This window comes from Perissodus microlepis, chromosome 6, assembly GCF_051167445.1.
Source record: "Perissodus microlepis isolate ML-2025 ecotype Zambia chromosome 6, ASM5116744v1, whole genome shotgun sequence".
NCBI classification, from domain to species: Eukaryota; Metazoa; Chordata; class Actinopteri; order Cichliformes; family Cichlidae; genus Perissodus; species Perissodus microlepis.
The window spans coordinates 767,588-790,000 of record NC_140466.1 but is presented as its reverse complement, the minus strand read 5'-3'; the positions used below and the strand labels follow the sequence as shown (position 1 = coordinate 790,000).

At 47.2% G+C, this 22,413-nt stretch overlaps 2 protein-coding genes across 5 annotated transcripts in view; both read right to left on the bottom strand.

Annotated features, from left to right (window-relative positions):
* Positions 1–7,485: 7,485 nt before the first annotated feature.
* Positions 7,486–12,153, bottom strand: etaa1a (ETAA1 activator of ATR kinase a). The gene is made up of 6 exons (XM_084929810.1): positions 11,743–12,153; positions 11,099–11,230; positions 10,926–10,996; positions 10,720–10,832; positions 8,555–9,969; positions 7,486–8,443 (listed from the first exon to the last, which is right to left on the bottom strand). Exons 1-6 carry the CDS (start codon positions 11,897–11,899, stop codon positions 8,337–8,339), a joined length of 1,995 nt encoding a protein of 664 aa, XP_084785936.1. The 5' UTR covers positions 11,900–12,153; the 3' UTR covers positions 7,486–8,336.
* An 8,852-nt stretch (positions 12,154–21,005) lies between these two features.
* meis1a (Meis homeobox 1 a) overlaps positions 21,006–22,413 on the bottom strand; it is a 32,522-nt gene continuing 31,114 nt past the window's right edge. For all 4 annotated transcript variants that reach the window (XM_084929833.1, XM_084929835.1, XM_084929834.1 and 1 more), the window contains exon 13: positions 21,006–21,402. In XM_084929833.1, the coding sequence (XP_084785959.1) occupies positions 21,373–21,402 (30 nt within the window). In that variant the 3' untranslated portion in view covers positions 21,006–21,372. The remainder of the gene's footprint in view (positions 21,403–22,413) is intronic.

Genomic DNA, 22,413 nt, shown 5'->3' with positions numbered 1-22,413 from the left:
GGAGCGCTTTTAAAGACCTTCTATGACTCTGTGGTGGCATCTGTCATTTTTTACAGTGTGGTATGTTGGAGCAGCGGTTTATCGGCAGCTGAGAGGAAGAGGTTGGATAAACTCATCAGGAAGGCCAGCTCTGTTCTGGGATGCACCCTGGACCCAGTGCAGGTGGTGGGAGACAGAAGGACTCTGGCCAAAATAACATCTCTGATGGACAGAGTCTCCCAGCCCATGCATGTAGATGTTGCTGCAGAGCTGCTTCAGTGACAGACTGCTGCATCCTCGATGCATGAAGGAGCGTTTCCACAGGTCCTTCCTCCCTGCAGCTGTCAGGCTGTACAATCAGAACTGCTCCCAACAAACATAGATGTTTACATCTGTGCTGTAACTGCAATAAGTTAGTTAATCAACCGATTCGCACTACAACCTGGTTCGCCTCTTATCTGTAGTTATTTTTATTTAATTTAATAACTGTACAGTACTCTGTTTATAGTAACCATTGTCCTTAATGTAAATATGTAAGAAAAATTGTGTATGTTTCTGTCCTGTGTCCTGTTTGTTTGTATATGTGTCTTTCTGGCTGCTGTTACAACCAAATTTCCCCTTGTGGGACAATTAAAGGATTATTTGATTCTATTCTATTCTATTCTATTCTATTCTAGTAGATTCCTTGCCAGTTTTACAAAAGCTACAGTTTGTATCAATGTCTAATTTAAATTTGCTTTGAAGATCATCTTTAGATGGGTAAATTCTGTGTATTAATTTATAAGAAACATCTTTAATTTTGTTGGTAATTAAAAACTGATTAGGGAGTCTCCAAACTTCGTTCCACATAATACCATCAGACAACCGGTTCCAGAAAAAAATGACATATGGTAGCGTGGTTATGCTACTCTGAAATAAAGATCTGATAGATTTATTGTTGTTGTTAGATTGCTTAGAAAAGCAAATCTTACCAACGAAGGTTTGTATGGGAGATGCCAACGGCCTTTGGTATGAAGGGATATTAGGTTGATTCTTAAACAGCATACAAACCCCTGATGGTATTGAGCCAAATACTTTTGTATAATCATGACGATTTATAGCTAAATTGAAATGTAAACAAAATTCTTCAAAGCGTACCATTCGAATCAAATAATTGGTTGACTAAAACAATGTTATTCCCAAACCAACTATCTAAGAAGAGAGATCTTCTTTTAAATAGGATATCGTTGTTATTCCAATAACTGTGTGGACTGAAGTTATGCTTGTAAACAAGAGTCCATGCTAAAAACGTTTGGCGATGAAAAGCAGAGATTTTTAAAGGGATTTTATCAATATCAAAATTACAGGTAAGGAAAAAATCAGTGCCACCTAACTTAGGAAACATGAACACAGGTATAGTATCCCAAATGGAAGTAGGATTAGTAATTAGATCTTTTAACCAATTTATTTTGAATGTGCTATTTAGAGTGTTCAAATGTAACACATTAAGTCCTCCATTGACAGAGTTCATAAGAACTGTTTTTAATGCAGTGTGTCCTATTTTTCCAGATGAAGTAGAAAAGTAACATTCTAACCTCTTTTATGAGTTTATTATCGAGGTGCAATGTCAATGCTGCGTATGTAAGACGAGAGATGCCTTCTGCTTTAGTTATTAATATTCTACCTTTTAACGACAAATCGCTTAAGAGCCACTGAGTAAATCTGTGTTTGAGTTTCTCTAGAATAGGATAAAAATTTTGAGCAATTCTTCTTTCCTGGTCTTTGGTTATTATTTGATTTGATTTGATATACCTTTATTAGTCCCACAAAGGGAAATTTCATAAGGCTGCCGACCTATTGCACGCAATGGCGGCGCCATCTTACCCTCCGACCATACATACATTACACAAACATCACATGGGGAAGACAGGTCAGAGAGGGATAAGAATGGAAAATGCACCACATGAGGAAAGATAAGGAGAAAAAATAACTCCCCCCAGACTGAGCTCCAACAGGGAGATCAGTTTGAGAACAGGAAAAAAACACCTCTGCACATGAAACAGCTCTTAATACACCAAAGAAACACATGACAAGCAGCAGGGGGGGGTAAAGGGTGAGAGACAGCCGATGTAGACAGTACATCCGGGCCTGCGTGCGCTGGTCTCCTTGATCCACCGTCAGCATCGGAAGGGAATAAGCGTCGAAGGCGTTTGGAAAGGGAGGCGGGATGAGTGTGTGCATATCAGTGTATATGTATGTGTGTGTGTCCAGAGTTCAGCTGAGACAGTGTCCTTCGCCCTGCCAGGCTAAGTAAACAGTCTTCCAGCCAACCCAGGTGGCCTTTACCTAAATAACGAACTTCTTGTTTTGTTGGAAGGTTTCGAACATTCTTTTATCGCCATAAGTTCACATTTAGGTTCACATTCAAGTACAATCCAGAAGCTTTGGAAAATGTGGAGATTGTTTCAATAGCAATAGAGATTTGATATTCATCTTTTAGGAATAATGTAGTGTCATCCACTAACTGTGTTATAAGTAAATCTTTGCCAGGTAGCGATATACCTTTTACATTGCTTGACTTCTTATGGTGAGACAATAGTTGGGCAATTAACAAAAAGGGTACGGAGAAATGGGACAGCCTCGTCTTATCCCTCTGTCTGTTAAATCTGGGTGAAGTGCCGTTTGTTAATTTAATACTGCTGTTACTGTTATGGTTTAATGTTGTAATCGCTGTAGAGAAGTAAGAGCCAAAACCATATTTATCTAGAGCTTGAAATATAAATTCATGCTCCACCGTATCGAAGGCTTTGTAGAAGATAAATCTCTTTGTAGAAGTCTAAAAATAATATGAATCCGTTGCTACTTATATACAGAATAATCCAGAATATCTCAAACCAATCTGATATTGTTAGTTATGTCTTTTGGGCATAAGACTGTGTTTCATCAATAACAGAGTCTGTTAGCTAAAATGAGCAAATACTTTATAATCATTATTTCATAAGCTAATTGGTCTCCAATTATCAATCATTAATAGGTCCTTATTAGGCGTCGGAATCAACGTGGTCAAACCTTCATTCATCGTAGTGGGAAGTTGTTGGTTTCCTACACTTTCTGCAAAAACCTCAAGAAGAAAGGGAGACAACTCTTCAGAGAAAGTTTATATAATTCTGCAGTAGGACCATCTGTGCCTGGAGATTTATTATTTGTTAATAGCCCAATTGCATCTTTGACTAATTAGATGGGTTGATCACATCTTGGCTGATTTAACATTCAGAGATTCTAAGAGATGATCTGCAGCTTCCTGAGAAAATGTAGAGCTATAAAGTTCCTTATAGAAATGAGTACAGTGTTTAGAGCTTAATCTGTAATCCTCTGTTATAACCCCATTAATATTAGCATTAATTTGCTAATATTGTTTATGCTTGAGTGTTTCTTTTCTAAGCTGAAGAAATAATGAGAATTACGCTCACCTTCTTCAAGCCATTTAGATCTGGATCTGATAAAGGCTCCTTTTGCTTTGTCTGAGTATAAACGATCTAATTTATCTTGTAATTTATCAAGGCTCAATTTATCCTCTTCAGCTACAAGTGTCAATTTATTTATTAGATAAGTGTGTAATTTGAGAGATTGTATTTTCTTCCTCTAATCTTTTTGATTTTGCATTAAGGCTGCCAACCTTCCTTAAATATTTGCCAATTTCAAATTTTAATCCCCAAATTTGAAGCGTGGTCCGGTGTACACTTGGTGGTCCCATATCTCCCACAATTCATAGCACGGCGGTGGGTGTGGATAATTTTGCCGAAAAAAGCGGCGGTTGGCTGAAGCGGAGCGGCCGAAGAGTGAACTGTCAAAAGTAAGTACTGAATATGATGTCACTTATTTATGTGCGAATGTTTAATAACGAAGAACATTAAAACATCACTGTTGGCCACATGTCGGCAAAGTTATGTGACATTAGCGATGTTTGTACTAACTTGGTTTTAAAGCCTTTTCTTCAAAATATGCGCCGTTCAATAGTTGACTTTAATCTTACAGAGAATGTGATGATTTTGTGGATAATTAAAGTCAGTCATATATCCACAAACACAACAAGCTGAAAGTCAGTGATGCTGCTCGGTTTGCAGTCCTGAATATCACGGCACAAGCAGGATTCACTGCACTGTTAATGTGAGCTATGTTATATTGCTGCCTCTGTTCGGTGGTGTCGAGCCAAACGGACTTTAACGTGTGTTTGAACGAGCTGACGGTTCACTCGTTAAGCTGAAAGAAAGATGCTTTAATCACAGCAGTCACACATGTGTCCACTGGACCATCTGGAACTCTTCTTGTTTACACTCGTAATAACACAAACACTAAATCCTCCTTGAAATAACTGTTCAGTGCAGAAATGAAGCCCAACAATCATGTTTTACAGTCCTGTGGTCTCAGCCTCAGATACTCAACTGATCAAAGTGATGTCATGACAAAAATGAATGAACAACAAAACATTTTCTCTCCTTCATTTCTGTCACACAAAGCTGTATGTAACGTTTCTCGCGGTTAGTATCATGGTCGCTAGGCAACCTGAGCAGCGCGACGAAGGCCAGACCGTCCCATTTCACACGCCTCTCACTTCCGCACTTCTCGTACTTCCTACTACGCGCCGTACGTAGTACACGAACTGCGCGTACTCCGAAGCGTGCGGTCGCTGCATTGGGACACAGCCAGCGTCTCCATGGTGCTCAAGCATCCAGCTGAGGAAGCTTAAGAAGCTGATTCTGTTCGTCTGCACGATTGTCCAGACGAACAGAATCAGTTTCTTTATGTCAGCGTGTCAAAGGTCACCAAAATCAGCATTTGTTGTTCACAAGACAGAAAGCAAGTGACAACATATGTGTTGTACATATATGTGTTGTTGTTAGACTGGTTTCTACTGTGTAGGTGGAGCCAAAGTAAAGCCACGCCCACCAATCTGAGCTGAAAAATCAAGCAGTTCCTCTGACGTCCAGCAGAGGCAGCAGTGAGTCAGTCCCCATAGACCCCTGTGTCTCTGTAACAAAATATAAACGACTGTGAGATTTGTATAAAATATTTGTGTACACCATAAAGATGCGTCAGGATTGGTCCCCTCGTGGACACCTGCACATCTGCACTCACCTCTGCATCGTCGTTTGGGGGGTTTAAAAGGTTCGGTCAGGTTTCTAGAAATGAGAGCGGCTCCATCCAAAGTGTGATGGAAGCTGCTGCTCCTAATGAGACCAGAGGTTTTCCAACGATCCATGAAGCCGTCATCGTCTGTCGATACTGATAGTTCGGCCAATAGCCTGCTGATAAATCACAGGGATTATAATCTGGAGTTCATTTTTATTGTGAACAGCTAGTGTAAGACTATCATCCTGTTTGACCCTCCAGCTCAGAGCTTGAAGGATAAAAGGTTAAAAACCTGAGACGCATGTGTCTGCTCGCAGCTCAGAACGATCTGGACCGGAGTCCATCGTTTCCAGACAGAGTGTGTGACGGTGTCTGAAGCCATTAATCAAGCTGTGCCACCGTCAACATCTTTAAGGTCCACTTCCCAATCCAATCTAATCCCAGTCCGAATCTTCCAGTCTAACCTGTAGATGGTCTGTTTTCCTGGATGAGGACAGTCTGCAGTGTCACTGTGAGCTCAGGTGTTTTCTCTCGTTTTATTGTAAAGCATTGTAAATAAAAGTGAGCTCAAAGATCTAAATCAGTTCTGTTTCACAAAGAGCCCAGAATCAGCTGACTGCATTCACTCGATCTCGGAGACTTCGCCGCTGTTCGACGGTTTTAGTGACGCAGTACTTGTTTGACACAAGGAAGCGTCTTTAAAGTGAAACCTGCCCCGCTCTTTATCAGCTCCTCTCACCTGTCTCCATCCTCTCTGACTCGATGGGAATAATTAATGGAGAGGAGGAGGGGGTCATCCAGAGTTCAGAGTCATTCTCAGGTAACTTCATTTCACCTGCAGGCCTGTGTCGGCTGCAGCGGTATGTCGGTGTAGGAGTCCGGAGCGTCACGTGGCAGCTCTGCATCCACACTAAACTTTGGGAAACACCAAAGTGAGAAACGACAGCTTTTCCAGCTCCTCCTGGTGGGAGTGGGGTATCCCAGACCAGATATCTCTGCAGTTTGCACCCAGTGTTACTACGTCTGCCCCGAAGTCTTTAAGGGAGAGCTCTTCCTGGTAGAGATCATCAGACTGATCCCTGTGTGCAGATCCAGCCATCAGCAGATAAAACCAGCTCTGTCCAACGAGCAGGCCGAAGACGACCACAGACGAGCCATTCTACCTGCAGTGTCAACAGAGAGCGCTGACGCCTTTCATATGGAAAGACTTTATAATTAAACTTTGTACGCGTCCAGCACAGCCTGTGGTCAGCTCCCCTTACAGAGAGTAGTGAGAGCAAAGGTCATGTGACTGCAGCGAGGCACATTACAGGTCTGTGAGTCTGCGATTTGCACGACTACAGTTACACACCTGTCTGCTGATAACGAGGCTCAGCTTACCTGCTGGACGGTATCAGCTCCATCAGACAGCTGTCACGCCGGTAATGAAGAGACCCGACGAGCCCGAGCCGACCGCCTGGGACAGCTGACCTGCGGATGACATCACCTGTAATCCTACTGGTACTCCCTGTGAAACCAGTACGATCGAGTGCTTCACGGAGAAGAAATCAGGACAATACGAGACGGCTTCTTGTTGTGAGACAAACGTCCCCATCCTTATCTCGCTTCTTGCAAAACTTATTACTGATGTCTGCAGAGGCTCAAAAGCATCATGGGAGCACTCGATTATCCTCCTCCTGCAGAGACCGGCCCTGCTGCTGGGTTCCTCTCCTCCACCCTCGCAGACCCTCCTGTGACGGAGGAGCTGGACTACCTGTGCAGGTGCCGACCCGTACTACCAGCAGGTAGGACGACATCAGCGGGCTCACCACCACCTCCAACATCACCAAACATCACCTGGCCCTGAAATTACCATCAGCAGGCTTTCAGTTCACTTTGATTCACAGCAGTCACCTGACGGTGCGCCTTACTGTAAAGAGCCCACAACAACACAGAAACCACACAGGTGGATGCTGGGAGAGGCGGAGGCGGGCTGCGCTCCCAGCTGTCGGAAAAGGAAATTTAATGCTCACAAACAGGAAACCCGGAGGAGCTTCGTCCCGCTTCACGTCACGCTTGTTCATCAGACACGAGCTGAACCCCTGCGTGGAGCAGGTCGGCCTGAGCCAGTCAGTGCGAGGCCGGGCTCAGCAGGAGGAAGTTTATTCTGGTGACTGCAGCGCTCGCCAAAATAAAAGCTTTTAATTTCACTGAATGCATTAATAACTTTTAATCATATTAAAAATCCACCAGGGTCCATAAAAGTTCTACAAACTACCCATGAAGCGTTTAATTACTTCATAATTATCATCGATTAATCGATCAGTGCTTCAGATTCAGTTCATCGATATTATTCTGAAACATTTATCACAGTGATGAGTTCCACCTTTAAAAGAACAGCAGCTTTACTCATTTCAATTTATTTTGTTATTTTTATTATTTTGCACTTGAACAGATTTAGATCTGAATATCGTTTGATATGAAGAACAGAGCAGAGCTCACACAGAAACAGGAACATTAAAAATGGATCCCAGTTTAATCTGCAGGTCAAACCTGCAGCGCGTACACGTCAGTCCGTCTGCGAAGGAAAAATGTTTCAATAAAATGTGAACAAATGTTAAAAGCTGAAGTCGAGGGAACTAAACTCCCGGCGTTTGAAGACTCTCTGTGAGCCGGTCGGCTTCCCGGCCTCGTTATCCCGACCCCAGACAGTCTGTGGGGATTACTTCCCCTCGCGTGTCACTTCCTGCTGTTTCATACATCTGCTGCTGGCTGTTCATCCGTCTGTTAGCATTCAGAGAGGTGGAGGAGGAAGCTGAGCCTCGGGCCTCCACCTGAGCATCACCTGCTCAGGTGTGAGTCCGACTTCGAGTTCAGCAGGTAGAAATGAGCCGGATGGTTTCAGTTCTCTCCGGGTCTGTGATAACGATTGTCCACACGATGTTTTCCTGCGCAGGTAAAAACACGGCGAGCGAGAGAAGCCCGGCAGCGCTGTGATGCAGCGCGAGCCTCGCGCACTGGCGTGCAGATAAGCTACATCCTTTTGAAACCTTTAGTTTTACATCGGACGCCAAAGTTCATCAGATATTTTACTGTGAACCAAAAATACAGAAACAATTAAAAACACACGGCAGTGACGTCAGCTACACACCAACACAGAGACCATCAGTCACCCTCGGCGGACCAATCGGAGCGCAGCAGCTGCTGCCCACGTGTCCGCCAGCTTTCATCCTCGGGCAGGCGACCCGGCGTTCATCCCCGCGGGTCGGTCACGTCACATCTCGGAGGTTCTGAGCGGCCTGCAGTCGCTGCCGTCTCCTCTCCATCGCCTGCTGCTTCTTCCGCGCGATCTCCGCGGGCGAACATTTCCCCCGAACTGCAGAAAGCGAGAAATCGGTCAGAGTCACGCAAACAGCACCGAAACCACAGAACCGCTTCACGCGTACAAACACGCAGCTCACTTCACCACGACCGATAGTGCTCTTACCGTCGTCGGTCGCCGTGGACACCGGGTCGGTCGGCCTCTTGAAGGCGAATTGGTCTTTGATGGCGTGTTGCTGCGGCGCTTTCTGCAGCGCGGCGGTCCACTGCACCCGCCTGCTCTCCTGCAGACAGGCCGACTCGACCGTGGATCCTGACACCATTTTTTTTCCTGTGAACCTCAGAGTCTCGTTCACCTTTACGGTGACGCTGGAGGCAGAACCACTGGCCAATGAGCTGCCAGCTGCTTTGCCCGTACCTGTGGGGGGAGGAGCTTCCGGCTGCAGGATCCTGTCGTCCCGTCCGGTTCTGCCAGTCGGCCGCAGAGCTGCGCTCTGGTTGGGAATCTGAGCCCGTTTTTCAGCCACGCCCTGGATCTGGCTCTCCAGGTCCTCACACATTTCACACAGCAGCTCATCGTCCGCCAGGTCGTCCCAGACCGGCTCTGACAGGAAGAAAGCGTCCAGGTCGTCATCCAGGAAGTCGCCGTCGGCGGGCGGCGCGCTGTGGAAGGAAACTCCAGCTTTCTGTGGGAAGTTTGGAGCGGTTGTGGTCTGTGATGCTGCAGCCCGGCAGATCCCGGCAGAAGTCCTTTTTTGGTCAGACGGTGGTTTCTGCAGATCCAGCTTCACCGAGTTGAACCAACAGGTCTGCCGGGCATGCCGAGATGAAGACCCGCTCTGCACAGCGTCTCTACCGGCGGGATTCGAGCTGTAGCCCACCTGCCGGCGTGCGTTCTGGATCCTGTCTACAGAGAAAGCAGGATTAGGCTCCAGGAGGAACGTCGCTCTCGGCCTGACGTTTTCCTTTTCCACTTTGGGTGCGGCAGATTGGCCGAGCCCGACGGCGGTATCAGCTTCCGTCTGATATCTCGCCTGGCCGGCAGGTTTCTGGGTCGAGCAGAGCTTCGGAGAAGCAAACTTCAGAGGATTTTGCGTCATCTCTAACACCAAAGAGTCATTTAGCAGGTCGTCGTCTCCCCAGTCATCCTGGAAGTCGTTGCGGGCTGACGTGCCGTTGCCGTGCGGCCTGGAAACGGCTAAAGTGGGGCTGCGTGACGAGACGGACGGTTTCCCAGAAGCCTCTCTGGGAGGTTTGACCTGTGACTGAGCTGAGGAGGCCTGGCTCAGGTTCCCGCTCACGTACTGAGTCGGCCCATCGAAGAGGAAATCCAGATCGTCGTCCATGTGTTGATCTGGAAGAAGCTGCACGCCCGTCCCCGCCACAACGCTCGCAGCAGGCAGACGGCTTCCAGGAAGTGAGGGAGAAACTTCAATCTCAACGCCGTTCTCGAAATCCAGGATGTCCTCGGACAGGAGCTCCAGGCTCTGCTGGTGCATGTCCTCCGCCTCCTCATCCTGACGAAACATGTTGAAGTCAAACTGCTTGGCGAGCTTCAGCAGGTCGTCGACGGCGTTCGGTCTGCAACAGAACGACACGTAAGCTCACCGAGAGTCGGAACCAGACTCACATGCAGTAAATGTGCTGTGATGGACCGAGACCTGCTGACGATGGACGTGTTCCTGTCAGACCAACGTCAGAGCTCCTCACACCTGTGCAGCTGAACCTCCGCTGTTATCGAGGACCTCTGTAAATAACACTAAGCCTGTCGTAGTATTTGTGAGTTTAAAGATCAATAATCTAATCTGATGTGAACATGGCTCCGTCTGTAGCGGCCGTGTGCACTGGTCTCGGGCCGTGAGCAAAGCGCCGTTTCCTGATTGGTTCTGTGTTATGATCCAGTTCACAGTCACACCTTCTTACCTGCAGCCAAATCATTTTAACACTTCCTGCTTTGTGTTTTTATCCCAATCTGGAGAAGCTTTGCATGAACCACCGTTCAAAATAATCCTCCTTTGTCTGAAACCGGCTCTTTTAGCTCCTGTCTCTTTAAGGCCCTTCCCAAACCCTTCTTTTGATTGGCCAACTTAAGGAAGCCTGCAGAGGGGCTGTGCTGTCTTTTTTGTATTATTACAAACCTTAAATTAACTTGTTTTTATTTTTTCTCATTAAGTTTCTCTTTCATTTTGTTTCGTGTCTCTCTTTGATTTTCTACTTTCAGTAAAGAATAAAAACAGATGTAATTCCTCTTTTGGCACACCGAGTCTACATCGGCGGTGTGGAGCGTGCCGTCTGAGGCTCGTTCCCGCCAGTCTCCTGAGCTGAACCCACCTTGGGGACTTCTTCTTGGGTTTGGGCAGCTGAACGTCTGGCGTGCAGGGGATGGCGGCGCTGTCTCCGATCCACTGCTGTAACGTCGGGTCCGTGTCCTCAGGTCTGCCGTGCTGCAAAGTCAGTACAGTCGATCGTTAGCTTTAACAGCAAGATGCTTTTTGCTGCGACCCGTGGCTGGTGTGTTTGTTTTGGGGGTTTCTGACCTTTGGAGCAATCCTGTTGACGATCTCCGAGATGCTCACGGCTCCGGCTGGGCGCGTTTTTCCTCTTTTACCTGCAGACAACGAGAGAATCACAGGCAGGTGCGCACACGCCTCCAGCGTGGAACAAAGTGCATTAAACACAGACAAGAGCAGCAAATTTGACTCCGTGTTACCGCGTCTGTTTGGCAAAGGGGAGGTGGCGTCCCAGATGATGTCCTGCTGAAAGTCGGACTCGTTTTGCGGAGACTCGCCGCAGACACTTCCTGTATGTCTGAACCTGGGGATTCTGGTGGGGGTCTTAAACTCTGGACCAAGGGATGAAAATCATTTCTGTCAGCTTTGTAAACGTCTCACATTTGAAGTTTAAAGTAGCGTCTGTTAATCTGGTCCAAGGGGCAGTGATGGATACTGACACTGTGAGGGGACCGTTAGCTCTCTGTTAGTGTGACGGTGGAGTTTCACTGTGTGTGCCTGCAGACAAAGCTTTTAATGTGTTTTTAGATACAATAACGCAAATGTTTAGGCAGAGGTTGGTTCACTAACAACTATATTAGTTTGGTTTTTAGCCACACAGCTGCAGGCTGAAGAACTTGTTCTTAGCCGAACTGCAGAGTGTGAGCTCTCCGGGCTGTACACACGTTTTGTCACGAATCAGAAAACGATTTTTAGTGAAATGTTTCAGAAAACCTTAAATCTGCAGATATTTGCATGTAGTTTGGCGTGTCGCGCTGTCCAAACAAGAGAGCGGTTGTTCGGTCACAGAAAACGGCTTCGAGGAGGTAAACCGACACTAAAGGCACAGAAAGGTGCTGCTCACCTGCCCGGTGGCTCCTCGGGGAGTCCTGCTCAGATCCCAGCCTCTGTCTGGAGCTCCTGCTCAGGCGGTTTGCTCTCGGTTTAGCCGCCTGTTGCTCCTCCAGCGGGGTGCCCATCACAGCGGCCAAAGGGCCGAGTTTAAGCCGGCTTCCACTCATGGTCAGCGCCCGAGCTCCGGGTGAGAGCCGGGGCAGCCACGGTTCGTGTCGCCGGATGGCTCTTTGCGCTTCACTTTCTTAGGCTGTAAATTCGGACGCTCCGCCGAGCTTTTGAACATCCCGCCATCTTTTCTCCTTCCCAGAGTTCCCTGCGGTGGTGCGTTCAAGAGCAACAGTGCTATGCGGAAGCTGAACATTGCGGTGTTTACTTTTATTTTATGTTTGTTTTGTTTTTTATTTATTTATTTTTTACATTTTTACATAGATAGGCTTAAGTAGTATTTTAAAACTTTTTTAAGTATTCAGATTTTAATTTGAGTGGCAGAGTTATACGTATATTTGAATTAATGCTACATTTTATTCCTTATTAAAGTTAAAACATGAAAGAGTGACTTTAGACTCTTGTAGATTTATCTTTTATGTTGGGGTTATATGATATAATAACACGTTGAAATTTGACCCTGCAGTTAGTTTTTTCTTCATTCCTGCCTCGAACAGCTCTGGTATCAGGAGTCTGGAAATGAGAGATAAAGTGACACTCATGTTTCTGAATCAGCTCTAAAGCAGCAGAGGTGAGAAGAACCACCACATCACTGCACGTTTCACAGCCTTTATTACTCCAACACCACCAGCCCTTCAGGTGCAGAGGGCTCTTCTCAGACAGGCACAGGAGCCGTACATCTTCATTAAATCAGAGTCAGATAGACTCGTGTGTGTTTTTGTCTGCAGCTGCAGCGCTCCTCCTCCTCCTCGGATGCCCCAGAGGAAGAATTAGTGCATCACCCCCTGCTGTGCTGCTCTCTGTGATGAATCTGAATTCAGACTCTGCATAAAACCCACCAACACACGGAGCAGCTGTGAGTCACAGCAGAGGAGGATGGAGGTTTGTTCCAGCAGCACTGATGGATCCTCCACCCTCGGGGTCTGCTTCTGTTTGTGTATGCAACAAACAGCCATCATAAATCATCAAGTGACTAACAAATGTAAACAGAAGTTTTCACTATCACTACTAATTAATGTCTTGTTGTATCTCTGTTGTGGTCAGTGCGATCCTCTATGCTGTTGCATGCTGGGGCAGCAGGTTGAGGGTCACAGACTAAATTAACTGATCCACAAGGCCAGTAATGTTGTGGGGATGGAGCTGGACTCTGTTAGGGTGGTGTCTGAGAGGCAGATGTTGTCCAAGATAAGGACAATCATGGATGATACCTCCCATCCACTCCATGACATGTTGGCTAGTCACAGGAGCACGCGCAGTGAGAGACTGAGATTACCCATGATGCACCACTGAATGACACATTCAGAAGACGAGATTTTAGACATTCCCGGGGGCAGCGTGGAACTTTGTGTTCTTCCCAACAATAATGTCCAACTCCTCCATCTAACACACTGTAAACCCTGCAGTAGTTACAGCCTTTTACACACACTCTTTTCTACTCTGGAATATTCTTGTCAATCATCCAATCACACATCTGCTTACCTGCATCTTTTGCTCGTTTCTCCTCCTCTTCTTTTCTCTTTTTTCTAAACTGAGCACCTGATGGCTTTGAACTGTTCTTGTCCATCTTGGTTTTAATTTTGCACTCCAGTATGAACACAAATCCCCCAACCCGAGGATCACCACAACATAACCTAACAGACCGACACCTTAGTTCACAGATTCACTTTGTCTAAGGTGCATTTAGATTTCACACAACCCAGGATTCAAATCATGAATCCATAATGGGCTTGGATCTACAACATTATAAATGAAATGTGCTCTATTTGGAAGCAGCAGGCCCCTCCCCTTTCGACGGGTTGTGTGTGAGACTTTAAATCATCAAACTGTACATTATAAATTGTTATTGATCCCTTTACCCCGAGTCCTAAAGTGTATATTTGTTTTCTTACTCCTCTTATATTTATTGTTTGTTTACTTGCACTGCTGTAACTGCAGCCTCGTCGTCTCGTCTCTTTATATACTGGACTGTATGTAGCGGAGATGACAATAAAGTTTACTTTGACTTCAGCAGCGAGCAGGCGCACCGAGGGCTCTGTGTCATGATGTCTGTTGTTTTCGTGTTTGTTGGTTTGTTTTCGTGTTGTTTTATTTTTTGAGTTGGTTATTAGATGCTGCTCCAGCCAGCCAGAGAATCCCCCGCCGCCCCGCCCTCTCCTCCCTGTGCAGCAAGCAGCAGGCGCACCTCGCAAACGGAGGGCGCCCTTACTCCCAGCAAATGGGCGATAGAAAACCGATCAGTGCCTGTGACATTCCCAAAATGCGCTGGCTGATGTTGGGGCAGCATGAGCACGAGCAACTTCTTTTTGCCGCCCCCACCACGATGTCGCCCGTATCAAAAACCGCTACTGTAAATGGGATTTCATTTTAAAAAGTAATTAAATGAATTAAGGTCAATATAAAGATAAACATTTTAAATCCTGAGCTTAATCACAGTTTCAAAGAGTCCAAAATTAAAGCCTCAGCAGACTGTGAACAAACATGTTGGAGTGATATCAGCCAAATCACAAGGTGAACAGGGCTGGGCTGTACTTTCATGCAGTACCACTTTTTACCACAAGATGGTGCAACCAGTCTCTGCGAGCCTCATTCAAGCAGACAGCTCAAAGTTAAGGAGACGCTCTAATTTAGGATGAGAAGAGGAAAGTGCTGCTGAGGAAACGAGGGGACGACAGAAACATGGAAAAATTTCAACTCAGCAGCGTGTAAAACGTCGCCCTCTGGTGGAGAAAAGTTCAGCTCGTGTAATGGCCAAACGTAGCTTAGAGACTGTGAATGGTACGACTTTAGTAATAACTGTTATGAGTGAAGTTATGAGTGTCAGGTTTGTGATCACAGCAGGAGACATGAAACACAGGAAACACCTCGCATATCCAGAAAAGTGGAACCCCAACCGGACCGAGACGAGCCGGCAGAGTGCTGGAGCTTAAGGTGAGCACTAGGCCTCCGCCACACAAAGTTCATTTTACAGGGAACACTGAGCTGCTGCTGCTCCGTCTGCTGGGACACATGCTCAGCATGAGGAAGTTAATCACACTAACGAGGATTACTTCTGAACGGTGACTCGTGCAAAGCTGCTGTCCAAGAGGTCACCTTCAAAGCTAAAATGTCTCCGTCAGGGATTATTTTTGGGTGAAGCGTGTAAAAAGAGCACACTGAGTCTGAGGCTGTTTCCAGCTCGGCAGCTGTGGACGGAGGTGAAACCTGAGCGGTGGCTTGCCCGCCGCCTGGCCCGCAGCCACACTCACATACGTGCCATATTTCATGTGTGTGATTAGAAAACCCTGCTGCTGTGAAGAAAACACTGCGTTTCAATGAGCTGAGGAAGCCGGCAGGAAGCAGTGCTCTACCTGCTTTTACCATCAGCGCGGCCTCAAAGGCTCTCTGGCCTGAGCCGGCGCTTTGAAACGTGAGCCGGGCCGCTGGCGGGGCTTTCAGAGGGCAGTGCCAGATACGCCGCTCTTTAATCTCAGCCATCGATCACTGTCTGCTTGGACCGATGCCCCCCCGGCCCAGGCCTGCAGTGTCAGCTCCGACCTGAGGCGGCGTGCAGCTGTGTGGAAATGTTCTGCAGGGTCACAGTGAGCTCGATCCTGATGAAGACCTCAGAGAAAAAGGAGCTGCGAGTTTGCTCTAAAACTCTGTGAGAGATCTGCAGACCATAAAACTCTCTCATGTTAAAAAAACGGACTCGGCAAGCTTCGTGCTCGTTTTGGATCAAATGCGTTCGAGGCTTTGATGCAAAGAGCCGAGCTGTTCATCCTAACGGTTCAGAGACCAGAATAAACGTCTCAGCTCGATCAGCAGAAGAGTGCAGGACGTTTCCAGGAGAGAGCCAGAGGTTATTAATAACTGATGATTCAGTGATAATCTTTGGACAGACTGATCCAAAGCTCACAGGTCTGCGAGCTGAAGGTCGGCAGGCCGACGCTCAGAGAACCTGGTGCTTCTTTAACACGTCCAGCAGCTCTCAGCTGCAGGCGCAGACCTGCTGCAGGGCCTGCCGGTCGTCGCCTGTACCCTCAGAGTTCAGGGTGTGGATTTATGAATATGGATTTGGCATTTCCTGTCTGATGTGTCCACGCAAACAGAAGACGAGATTTTAGACATTCCCGGGGGCAGCGTGGAACTTTGTGTTCTTCCCAACAATAAGAAAAAGATTTCTTCATGCTTTCCTTTGAAAACTGACATCAAAATATCAGCAGACAGATGCAGTTCAGCGGGCGGGATTCATGTAAAACCCAACAGAACCGGACCAGCGCCGCAGACACGACGAACCGCTCCTCTGCTGTGAGCTGACCCGACAGAGGTCAGAGGTCGGGTTCTGTGGGTTTCGGTGTGCTGAAAGCTTCTCTGTAGGAGACGCTCTGGTTCCTCTTTTCTGCATGCAGATGCTGAGACAGATGTTCATACCAGACGCAGTCACCTGAGCCCTCAGCAGGTAAATCGTTCCCAGTCTTTGTAAGATGTTGTGACAGGGATGATGTTTGTGGGGTTTTCGTCATGTTTCTGTCTCCGTGTTGTCTTGTCGAGGTCTCGTGTCCCCTTCCTGTTTCCGTGTTTCGTTCCATGTCTCTCCAGGCCGTCGTGTCCTCTGTTCCTTAGTTACGTCTCCCGTTTCTGCGTCTTTGTTTCCTGTTTCATTTTGACATTTGTGTGTGCTGCTCGTGGTCTGATGCATTGTTCCACAGTAAACACATCCATCATACCTGGTGGTCAGAGGACAGGTGCTCCTGGTGGCTGATAACAGGGACCACCTGAGCAATGAGCACACCCTCCGTGGAGTAAAAGGCTGCTCTAAGCCACGAGACCATGAAGCAGTGCAGAGTCCTGGACTCTAGGTCTGTGAGAGCTGGCTGGGCTCTGCTCTCGGGGCGTCTCGGCCCCCGAGAGCAGAGTCTGACCGTGTGCTGTGCTTCCAGTTCTGCGAGCGCCAACAGAACACGAAACCAAGCAACGAGGCTTCTTTCCTCGCCGGCTGACCCTCTCTCGAGGCCTCCTTTGAGCCAAAGTCTTCATGCCGAACATCCGGCGCTGCTCCAGAAACAGGGAATGTTGGACGGACCTGTGGGAAGCCCTGAGCTCGTTCTGCCTCGGCTGTAACTGGCTGACCTGAGTCAGGACATGAAAACCTGACGCCACCACATCCTCCAGCTGCTGCGCCCTCAGACCGGAGGAGCTACGTCAGGTCACAGGGACCTGGAAACATGAATGGAAATCGACCCGTGGGACTCGTGGAACAGACGCGCTCATTGAAGGGTTCAGTCGAACTTTCATTACCTCCATCGAAGACTGAAATACAAGAAGCTGGAGAAGGCGCCGTCGCTATGCTGTCGGTCCAAACGTCTTCCTGTTCTGCCCAAACAGTGAGAAGCAGAGGACTGTGGGTCTGACGGTGAAGAGCGTCGAGTCCTCTCCTTCTGCTTCCCTCCAGTCACTGTGAGAAACAACGTGATTCTTGTTTTGGAAAACGACAGTTTAATGAAGCGCTTTGGGAAACGTCCTGTTTCGCTCCAGTTAAGCTAAAAAGTTTAAAGTTGGCCCATAAAGTTCCAGCAGGCTCAAGAAGGAGACATGAGGGGGGAATAAAACCTGGAAATAAACCCAAAGGTTCATCAAAGATGGCGGCTTTCCCTCAGCATGAACATCTCGGTATTAAAGGTGAAAACTCGAGCTCGACTGTGGTCGCTGATGTCATCCAGCTGCGTCGGAGCGGGTCTGAAAAGATGACATCACCCGAGTCCGAGCGACCTCCGGCTGACTTGAAGAGCAGGTGGATCCGCCACACCCATACATAATGACTTATCCATCACTGTGTAGCCCCGCCCCTAAATCCTCACCTGCTTCCTGCTCGTCTCCAACTGTAACGGACCACAGAGCAGAACCTCAGCGCAGGTGGATCTGAGCGCTTCTCTGCTCGGGGAAAAAACACTTTTTGTTCTGCGTTTTACCGTATGTGCCATCCTGGGACTACTTTCTACGGTGGAAGAACACATTCCTTCTTCGGTTACAGGAAACACTTGTAAATAAAAGGAAGTCGGTGCTTCCACCACTGAGCAAACAGCTGCTTTGATCTCAGGTGTAAACACTGATTTAAAGGTACGGTGCGTACGATTTAGTGGCTCCGCCTCCACACCCATCAGGTGGGCCTGACAGCAGACTTTGTTTAAAATGGATACTTTTATTTTATGAGTTAATCAGCAGAATTTTTAGTTACTTTTTATAATGAGTATTTTCAGCTGTGTCAATGACCTTTGACCTCACAGACTGCAGGATGTGTGCTCTAACTCTGAGCGCGCTCTCAGGTGAACAGTCGGTTGTCTCTAATAAGCGACTTCCTGTCCAGTCGGGGTAAACTGACCCCTCCCTCCCCACTTCCTCCCCACAGTAACCAGGATCCATGAGTTTCTGGTTCCTCTGCGAGACACTGAATACCTTCCCCCTTTTGCCCCAAACACAGAGGAACGCATTTCATCCCTCCTGAAGCAGCCGCTTAATTAAAGGCAATAAATTATCCAACTGCGAGGTCGGCTCGCTCAGAGGAGGCTGGAGGGAGGGGGGAGGGTTTTGGGGTGGGGGAGGCTGCTGAGGGAGGAAGATTCACGTCTCCTCGGACTGAAGCCCGAATTAGAGGTGACTGTGTTTGGAGGAACCTTGTTAGTGCCCCGGTTTGTTCCCATCTGAGCACAGGACGTATTTATGTTTGTGTGCTCACACATACCAGAACTATAGACTGTATGTAAATGATGGTGGTAGCTGTGACATCAGTCTTTGGTGACCATATTTGGACCAAAGGTTGGCACAGTTAATGCCAGGAAGCTCTGTTATCATCCACAGACACAGATACCGGCCAATCAGTAACATCCAATCAGAATCCTACAATCGAAGTCTACACCAATCCCGGAGCGCTGCCTTCTTGGACGGTCTGTTAGTACAGTGACCTCATGGCAGCTATATGATTGGTCACATGATGTCATTAAAAGGCTCCAACAGCACAAACACGGCCCAGAGGTCCAGCTCGGGTGGAGCTAGCGCAGTCACCTCCCTGCTGACTTTGGCCGTCACCACGAACGTGAACTCTGAACTTTCTGAACATTGTCTGTCACACATCTGACATGATGCATTCACTGTCTGCTTCGTCTGTGGGAAATGTCACCAATAAACAATAAACCTCTCGCCGTTGTTCCCGGCTGTGCTCCCAGCAGCCGTCAGCTCGTCGCGTCCCGGCTCTTCTTTGTGCATCTGACAGCGAGTCTGGATCCTCAGACGGACGCTCGACAGCTGCCAACTAATCACTCATTTCTCTTTAAAAGCAGAGATGAAGGCAGTTTCCACAATCCCCTAAGATGGCAGTCAAACATGGGCGTGCCATGGAGCCTGTCAGTCACAACTCATCTGAAGTCAAAGCTCCGCAGAGGATCCAAAGCAGATTAATGATTTTGTTTTTGTGTCAGCCGCCTTTGAAATGAGGCACATGTAGAAAACTCCCAGAGGAGTGGGGCAGCAGATCCACCGAGGGGGACAAATCTCTCCATGGCAGACGGGCCGATCTTTCCCATCAGGCCTGCTGAAGGCGTCGCCACTGAACCTCCCGGAGCGTCGATTTGAACGGAGTGACTCGAGCTGAGCGACACCCGCAAACAAGACACGAAGGAAGACTCGGAGCTTCACACTGTGACTGCAGCCAAGGAAAGGCTCCGCCTCTGGGACACCAACAGATCAACCCGAGCTCTGTGCACAGAAACCAAACAGCACAAACTTCACGTTTAATCGAGGTCAGAAGCAGTTCTACAAGGTCACAGAGGGGTGGAGCCTATCCCAACCGGCATAGGGTGAAGGGCGGGGCTTACCGGCACAGCTAATCTTTCAAATATAAGGATGAGCTGTAAGCATGATGAATTTTCATTTCTGGAGCGTTTTCACTTTAAAAAAAAAATCGAGATTAAAGAGAAACGTGGAGCCAAAACAACGCAGTAGAGTCGGGACACTGAACGCTGATCTGAGACCAGTTTAAAGACAGAAACCGTGTGATGCTCGCCCAAAACATAACTTATAACTTTATAGTGAATGAAACTTGAATGAAGTCATAAATCGAGCTGATTGGAGCTTGTTGTGGACGTCTCGCTGTGATGCATTCGGATCGTTAATGAACGAGTTCAGCATTAAAAACCAAACAGGGCAGAGATGAAGAACAGCAGGAAGTCAGTCGGTTTTAAGCCCGGTGCCTTTGTGTCACTAGTTCCTGTTAAAATATCAATAAAGACAAAAATATTTGAGTTTCTGGAGCCAATCCCAGTGAGTCTGTGTGATTCAGGCTAAGCGTGGAGCAGCTGATGTGTTTATGCTACGACATGAACAAACGTCACAAAAGCATAAATTTGAAATTCTATTTCTTTCCACTTAAATTTAGGAAAATTAAGAATTTTAACTTGTTCAATTTAAATTCATTTATTGTGAATAAGTGATGGGGATCACCTGCAGTACCATCACAGCCCACCAGGGGGTCGCAGAGCACACTGTGGGACTGTGTGTTATGGTAGGGGTGTGAAACATAAGGCTCACTGAGGCGTCGGAGGAAGGCAGAAATTTTGGACTTTAATCTGTTTTCCTGCCGATAAAAACTCCTCGCGACACCCGAGCGATTCAGTAACACAGGAATAAATGACAGTTCCTGTTTTTGACCATCAACTGTTGAAATGTACGTTCAATGTTGTTGTTGTTGTTAACAGGCGGCCTTTTACACACTCACACGTTTTGAAACAAGTCTCCTTCATCATGCAGACAAACAGCTGCATGATGAGGCTGCAGGAATCACATGATCATATTTCAGGATTAAATGTGCAGTTAAACATCTTTGCACCGTTTACCTGATCCACGGGAGCTGAATGTCGCCTGCAGTTCAAAATAAGTTTTCATTCTACCTTAAAAGAAGTCTCATTCTCAATTTATTTATGTTTTTACTTCAGGTTTTTCCCAAAGTGGATATTTGTTATTTTTTACTCTTGGATAGAAACGTGTCACAGCTGAGCTGGACAATAAACTGAAGCGCTGACGTTTTATTTCAGTGAGGCACCAAACGCAGCAGGAGTCAAAAATCAGACTCAGAAATCCACAGAATGAGTTTTATTTACGGAGTGGAAGGTCTCAGGGGTCTACGTTCCAAAACTGTCTGTCTGCAGAGCAAACGGCTTCAGGAGTCCATCAGCGAGCGCAGAGAGCAAGCCGAGCTGCAGATCTGTCCATTCTGGAGATTACATCACAGGAAGTGATCAAATCCAGAAACGCGCGGTGGACAGTGTTCGTCTTTGCCTTCACGATCACCGTCTGTCCTCACGTTTCTCTTTTTAGTCCGTGGAGCACTCTGAGAAGGCCCGCCGAGAACAGAGGCAAGCTCAGGTGTTTCCTCATCAGGCCACGCCCACAGGGCGGAGAGCTGATGGGCAGGGGGTGAAGAGGCGTGGGGTCCCGCTCCACGCTATGGGGGTCTGCAGACCTGATCAGAGTCCTGCAGAGGAAACACAGAGGGTCAAGATCAGGAGGAAGGCCCGACGTAGCCTCAGGAACCAGTGTGTGTGTGTGTGTGTGTGTGTGTGTGTGTGTGTGTGTGTGTGTGTGTGTGTGTGTATACGGGTATTAACATCTTCATGGGGACCAAAACTTGTGGGGAAAAACAGCTTTGCGGTCCCCACGAGTTTGAAGGCCACTCAAAATGTGGTTTTAGTTACAATTAGGTTATGTTTAGGGTCAGGCGTTCACTTTTGATGGTGAGGTACGGTGGCCCCTAGAGACAAAGCACGTACAAACTCCAAAACACTTGCAAATTCCAAAACACTTGCAAACTCCAAAACACTTGAAAAATCCAAAACACTTGCAAACTCCAAAACACATGCAAACTCCAAAACACTTGCAAACTCCAAAACACTTGCAAACTCCAAAACACTTGCAAATTCCAAAACGCTTGCAAAATCCAAAACGCTTGCAAACTCCAAAACGCTTGCAAACTCCAAAACGCATGCAAACTCCAAAACGCTTGCAAACTCCAAAACGCTTGCAAACTCCAAAACGCTTGCAAACTCCAAAACACATGCAAACTCCAAAACACTTGCAAACTCCAAAACACTTGCAAACTCCAAAACGCTTGCAAACTCCAAAACACATGCAAACTCCAAAACACTTGCAAACTCCAAAACACATGCAAACTCCAAAACACTTGCAAACTCCAAAACACTTGCAAACTCCAAAAACACTTGCAAACTCCAAAACACTTGCAAACTCCAAAACGCATGCAAACTCCAAAACGCTTGCAAACTCCAAAACGCATGCAAACTCCAAAACGCTTGCAAACTCCAAAACGCTTGCAAACTCCAAAACGCTTGCAAACTCCAAAACGCTTGCAAACTCCAAAACACTTGCAAACTCCAAAACACATGCAAACTCCAAAACGCTTGCAAACTCCAAAACACTTGCAAACTCCAAAACGCATGCAAACTCCAAAACGCTTGCAAACTCCAAAAAC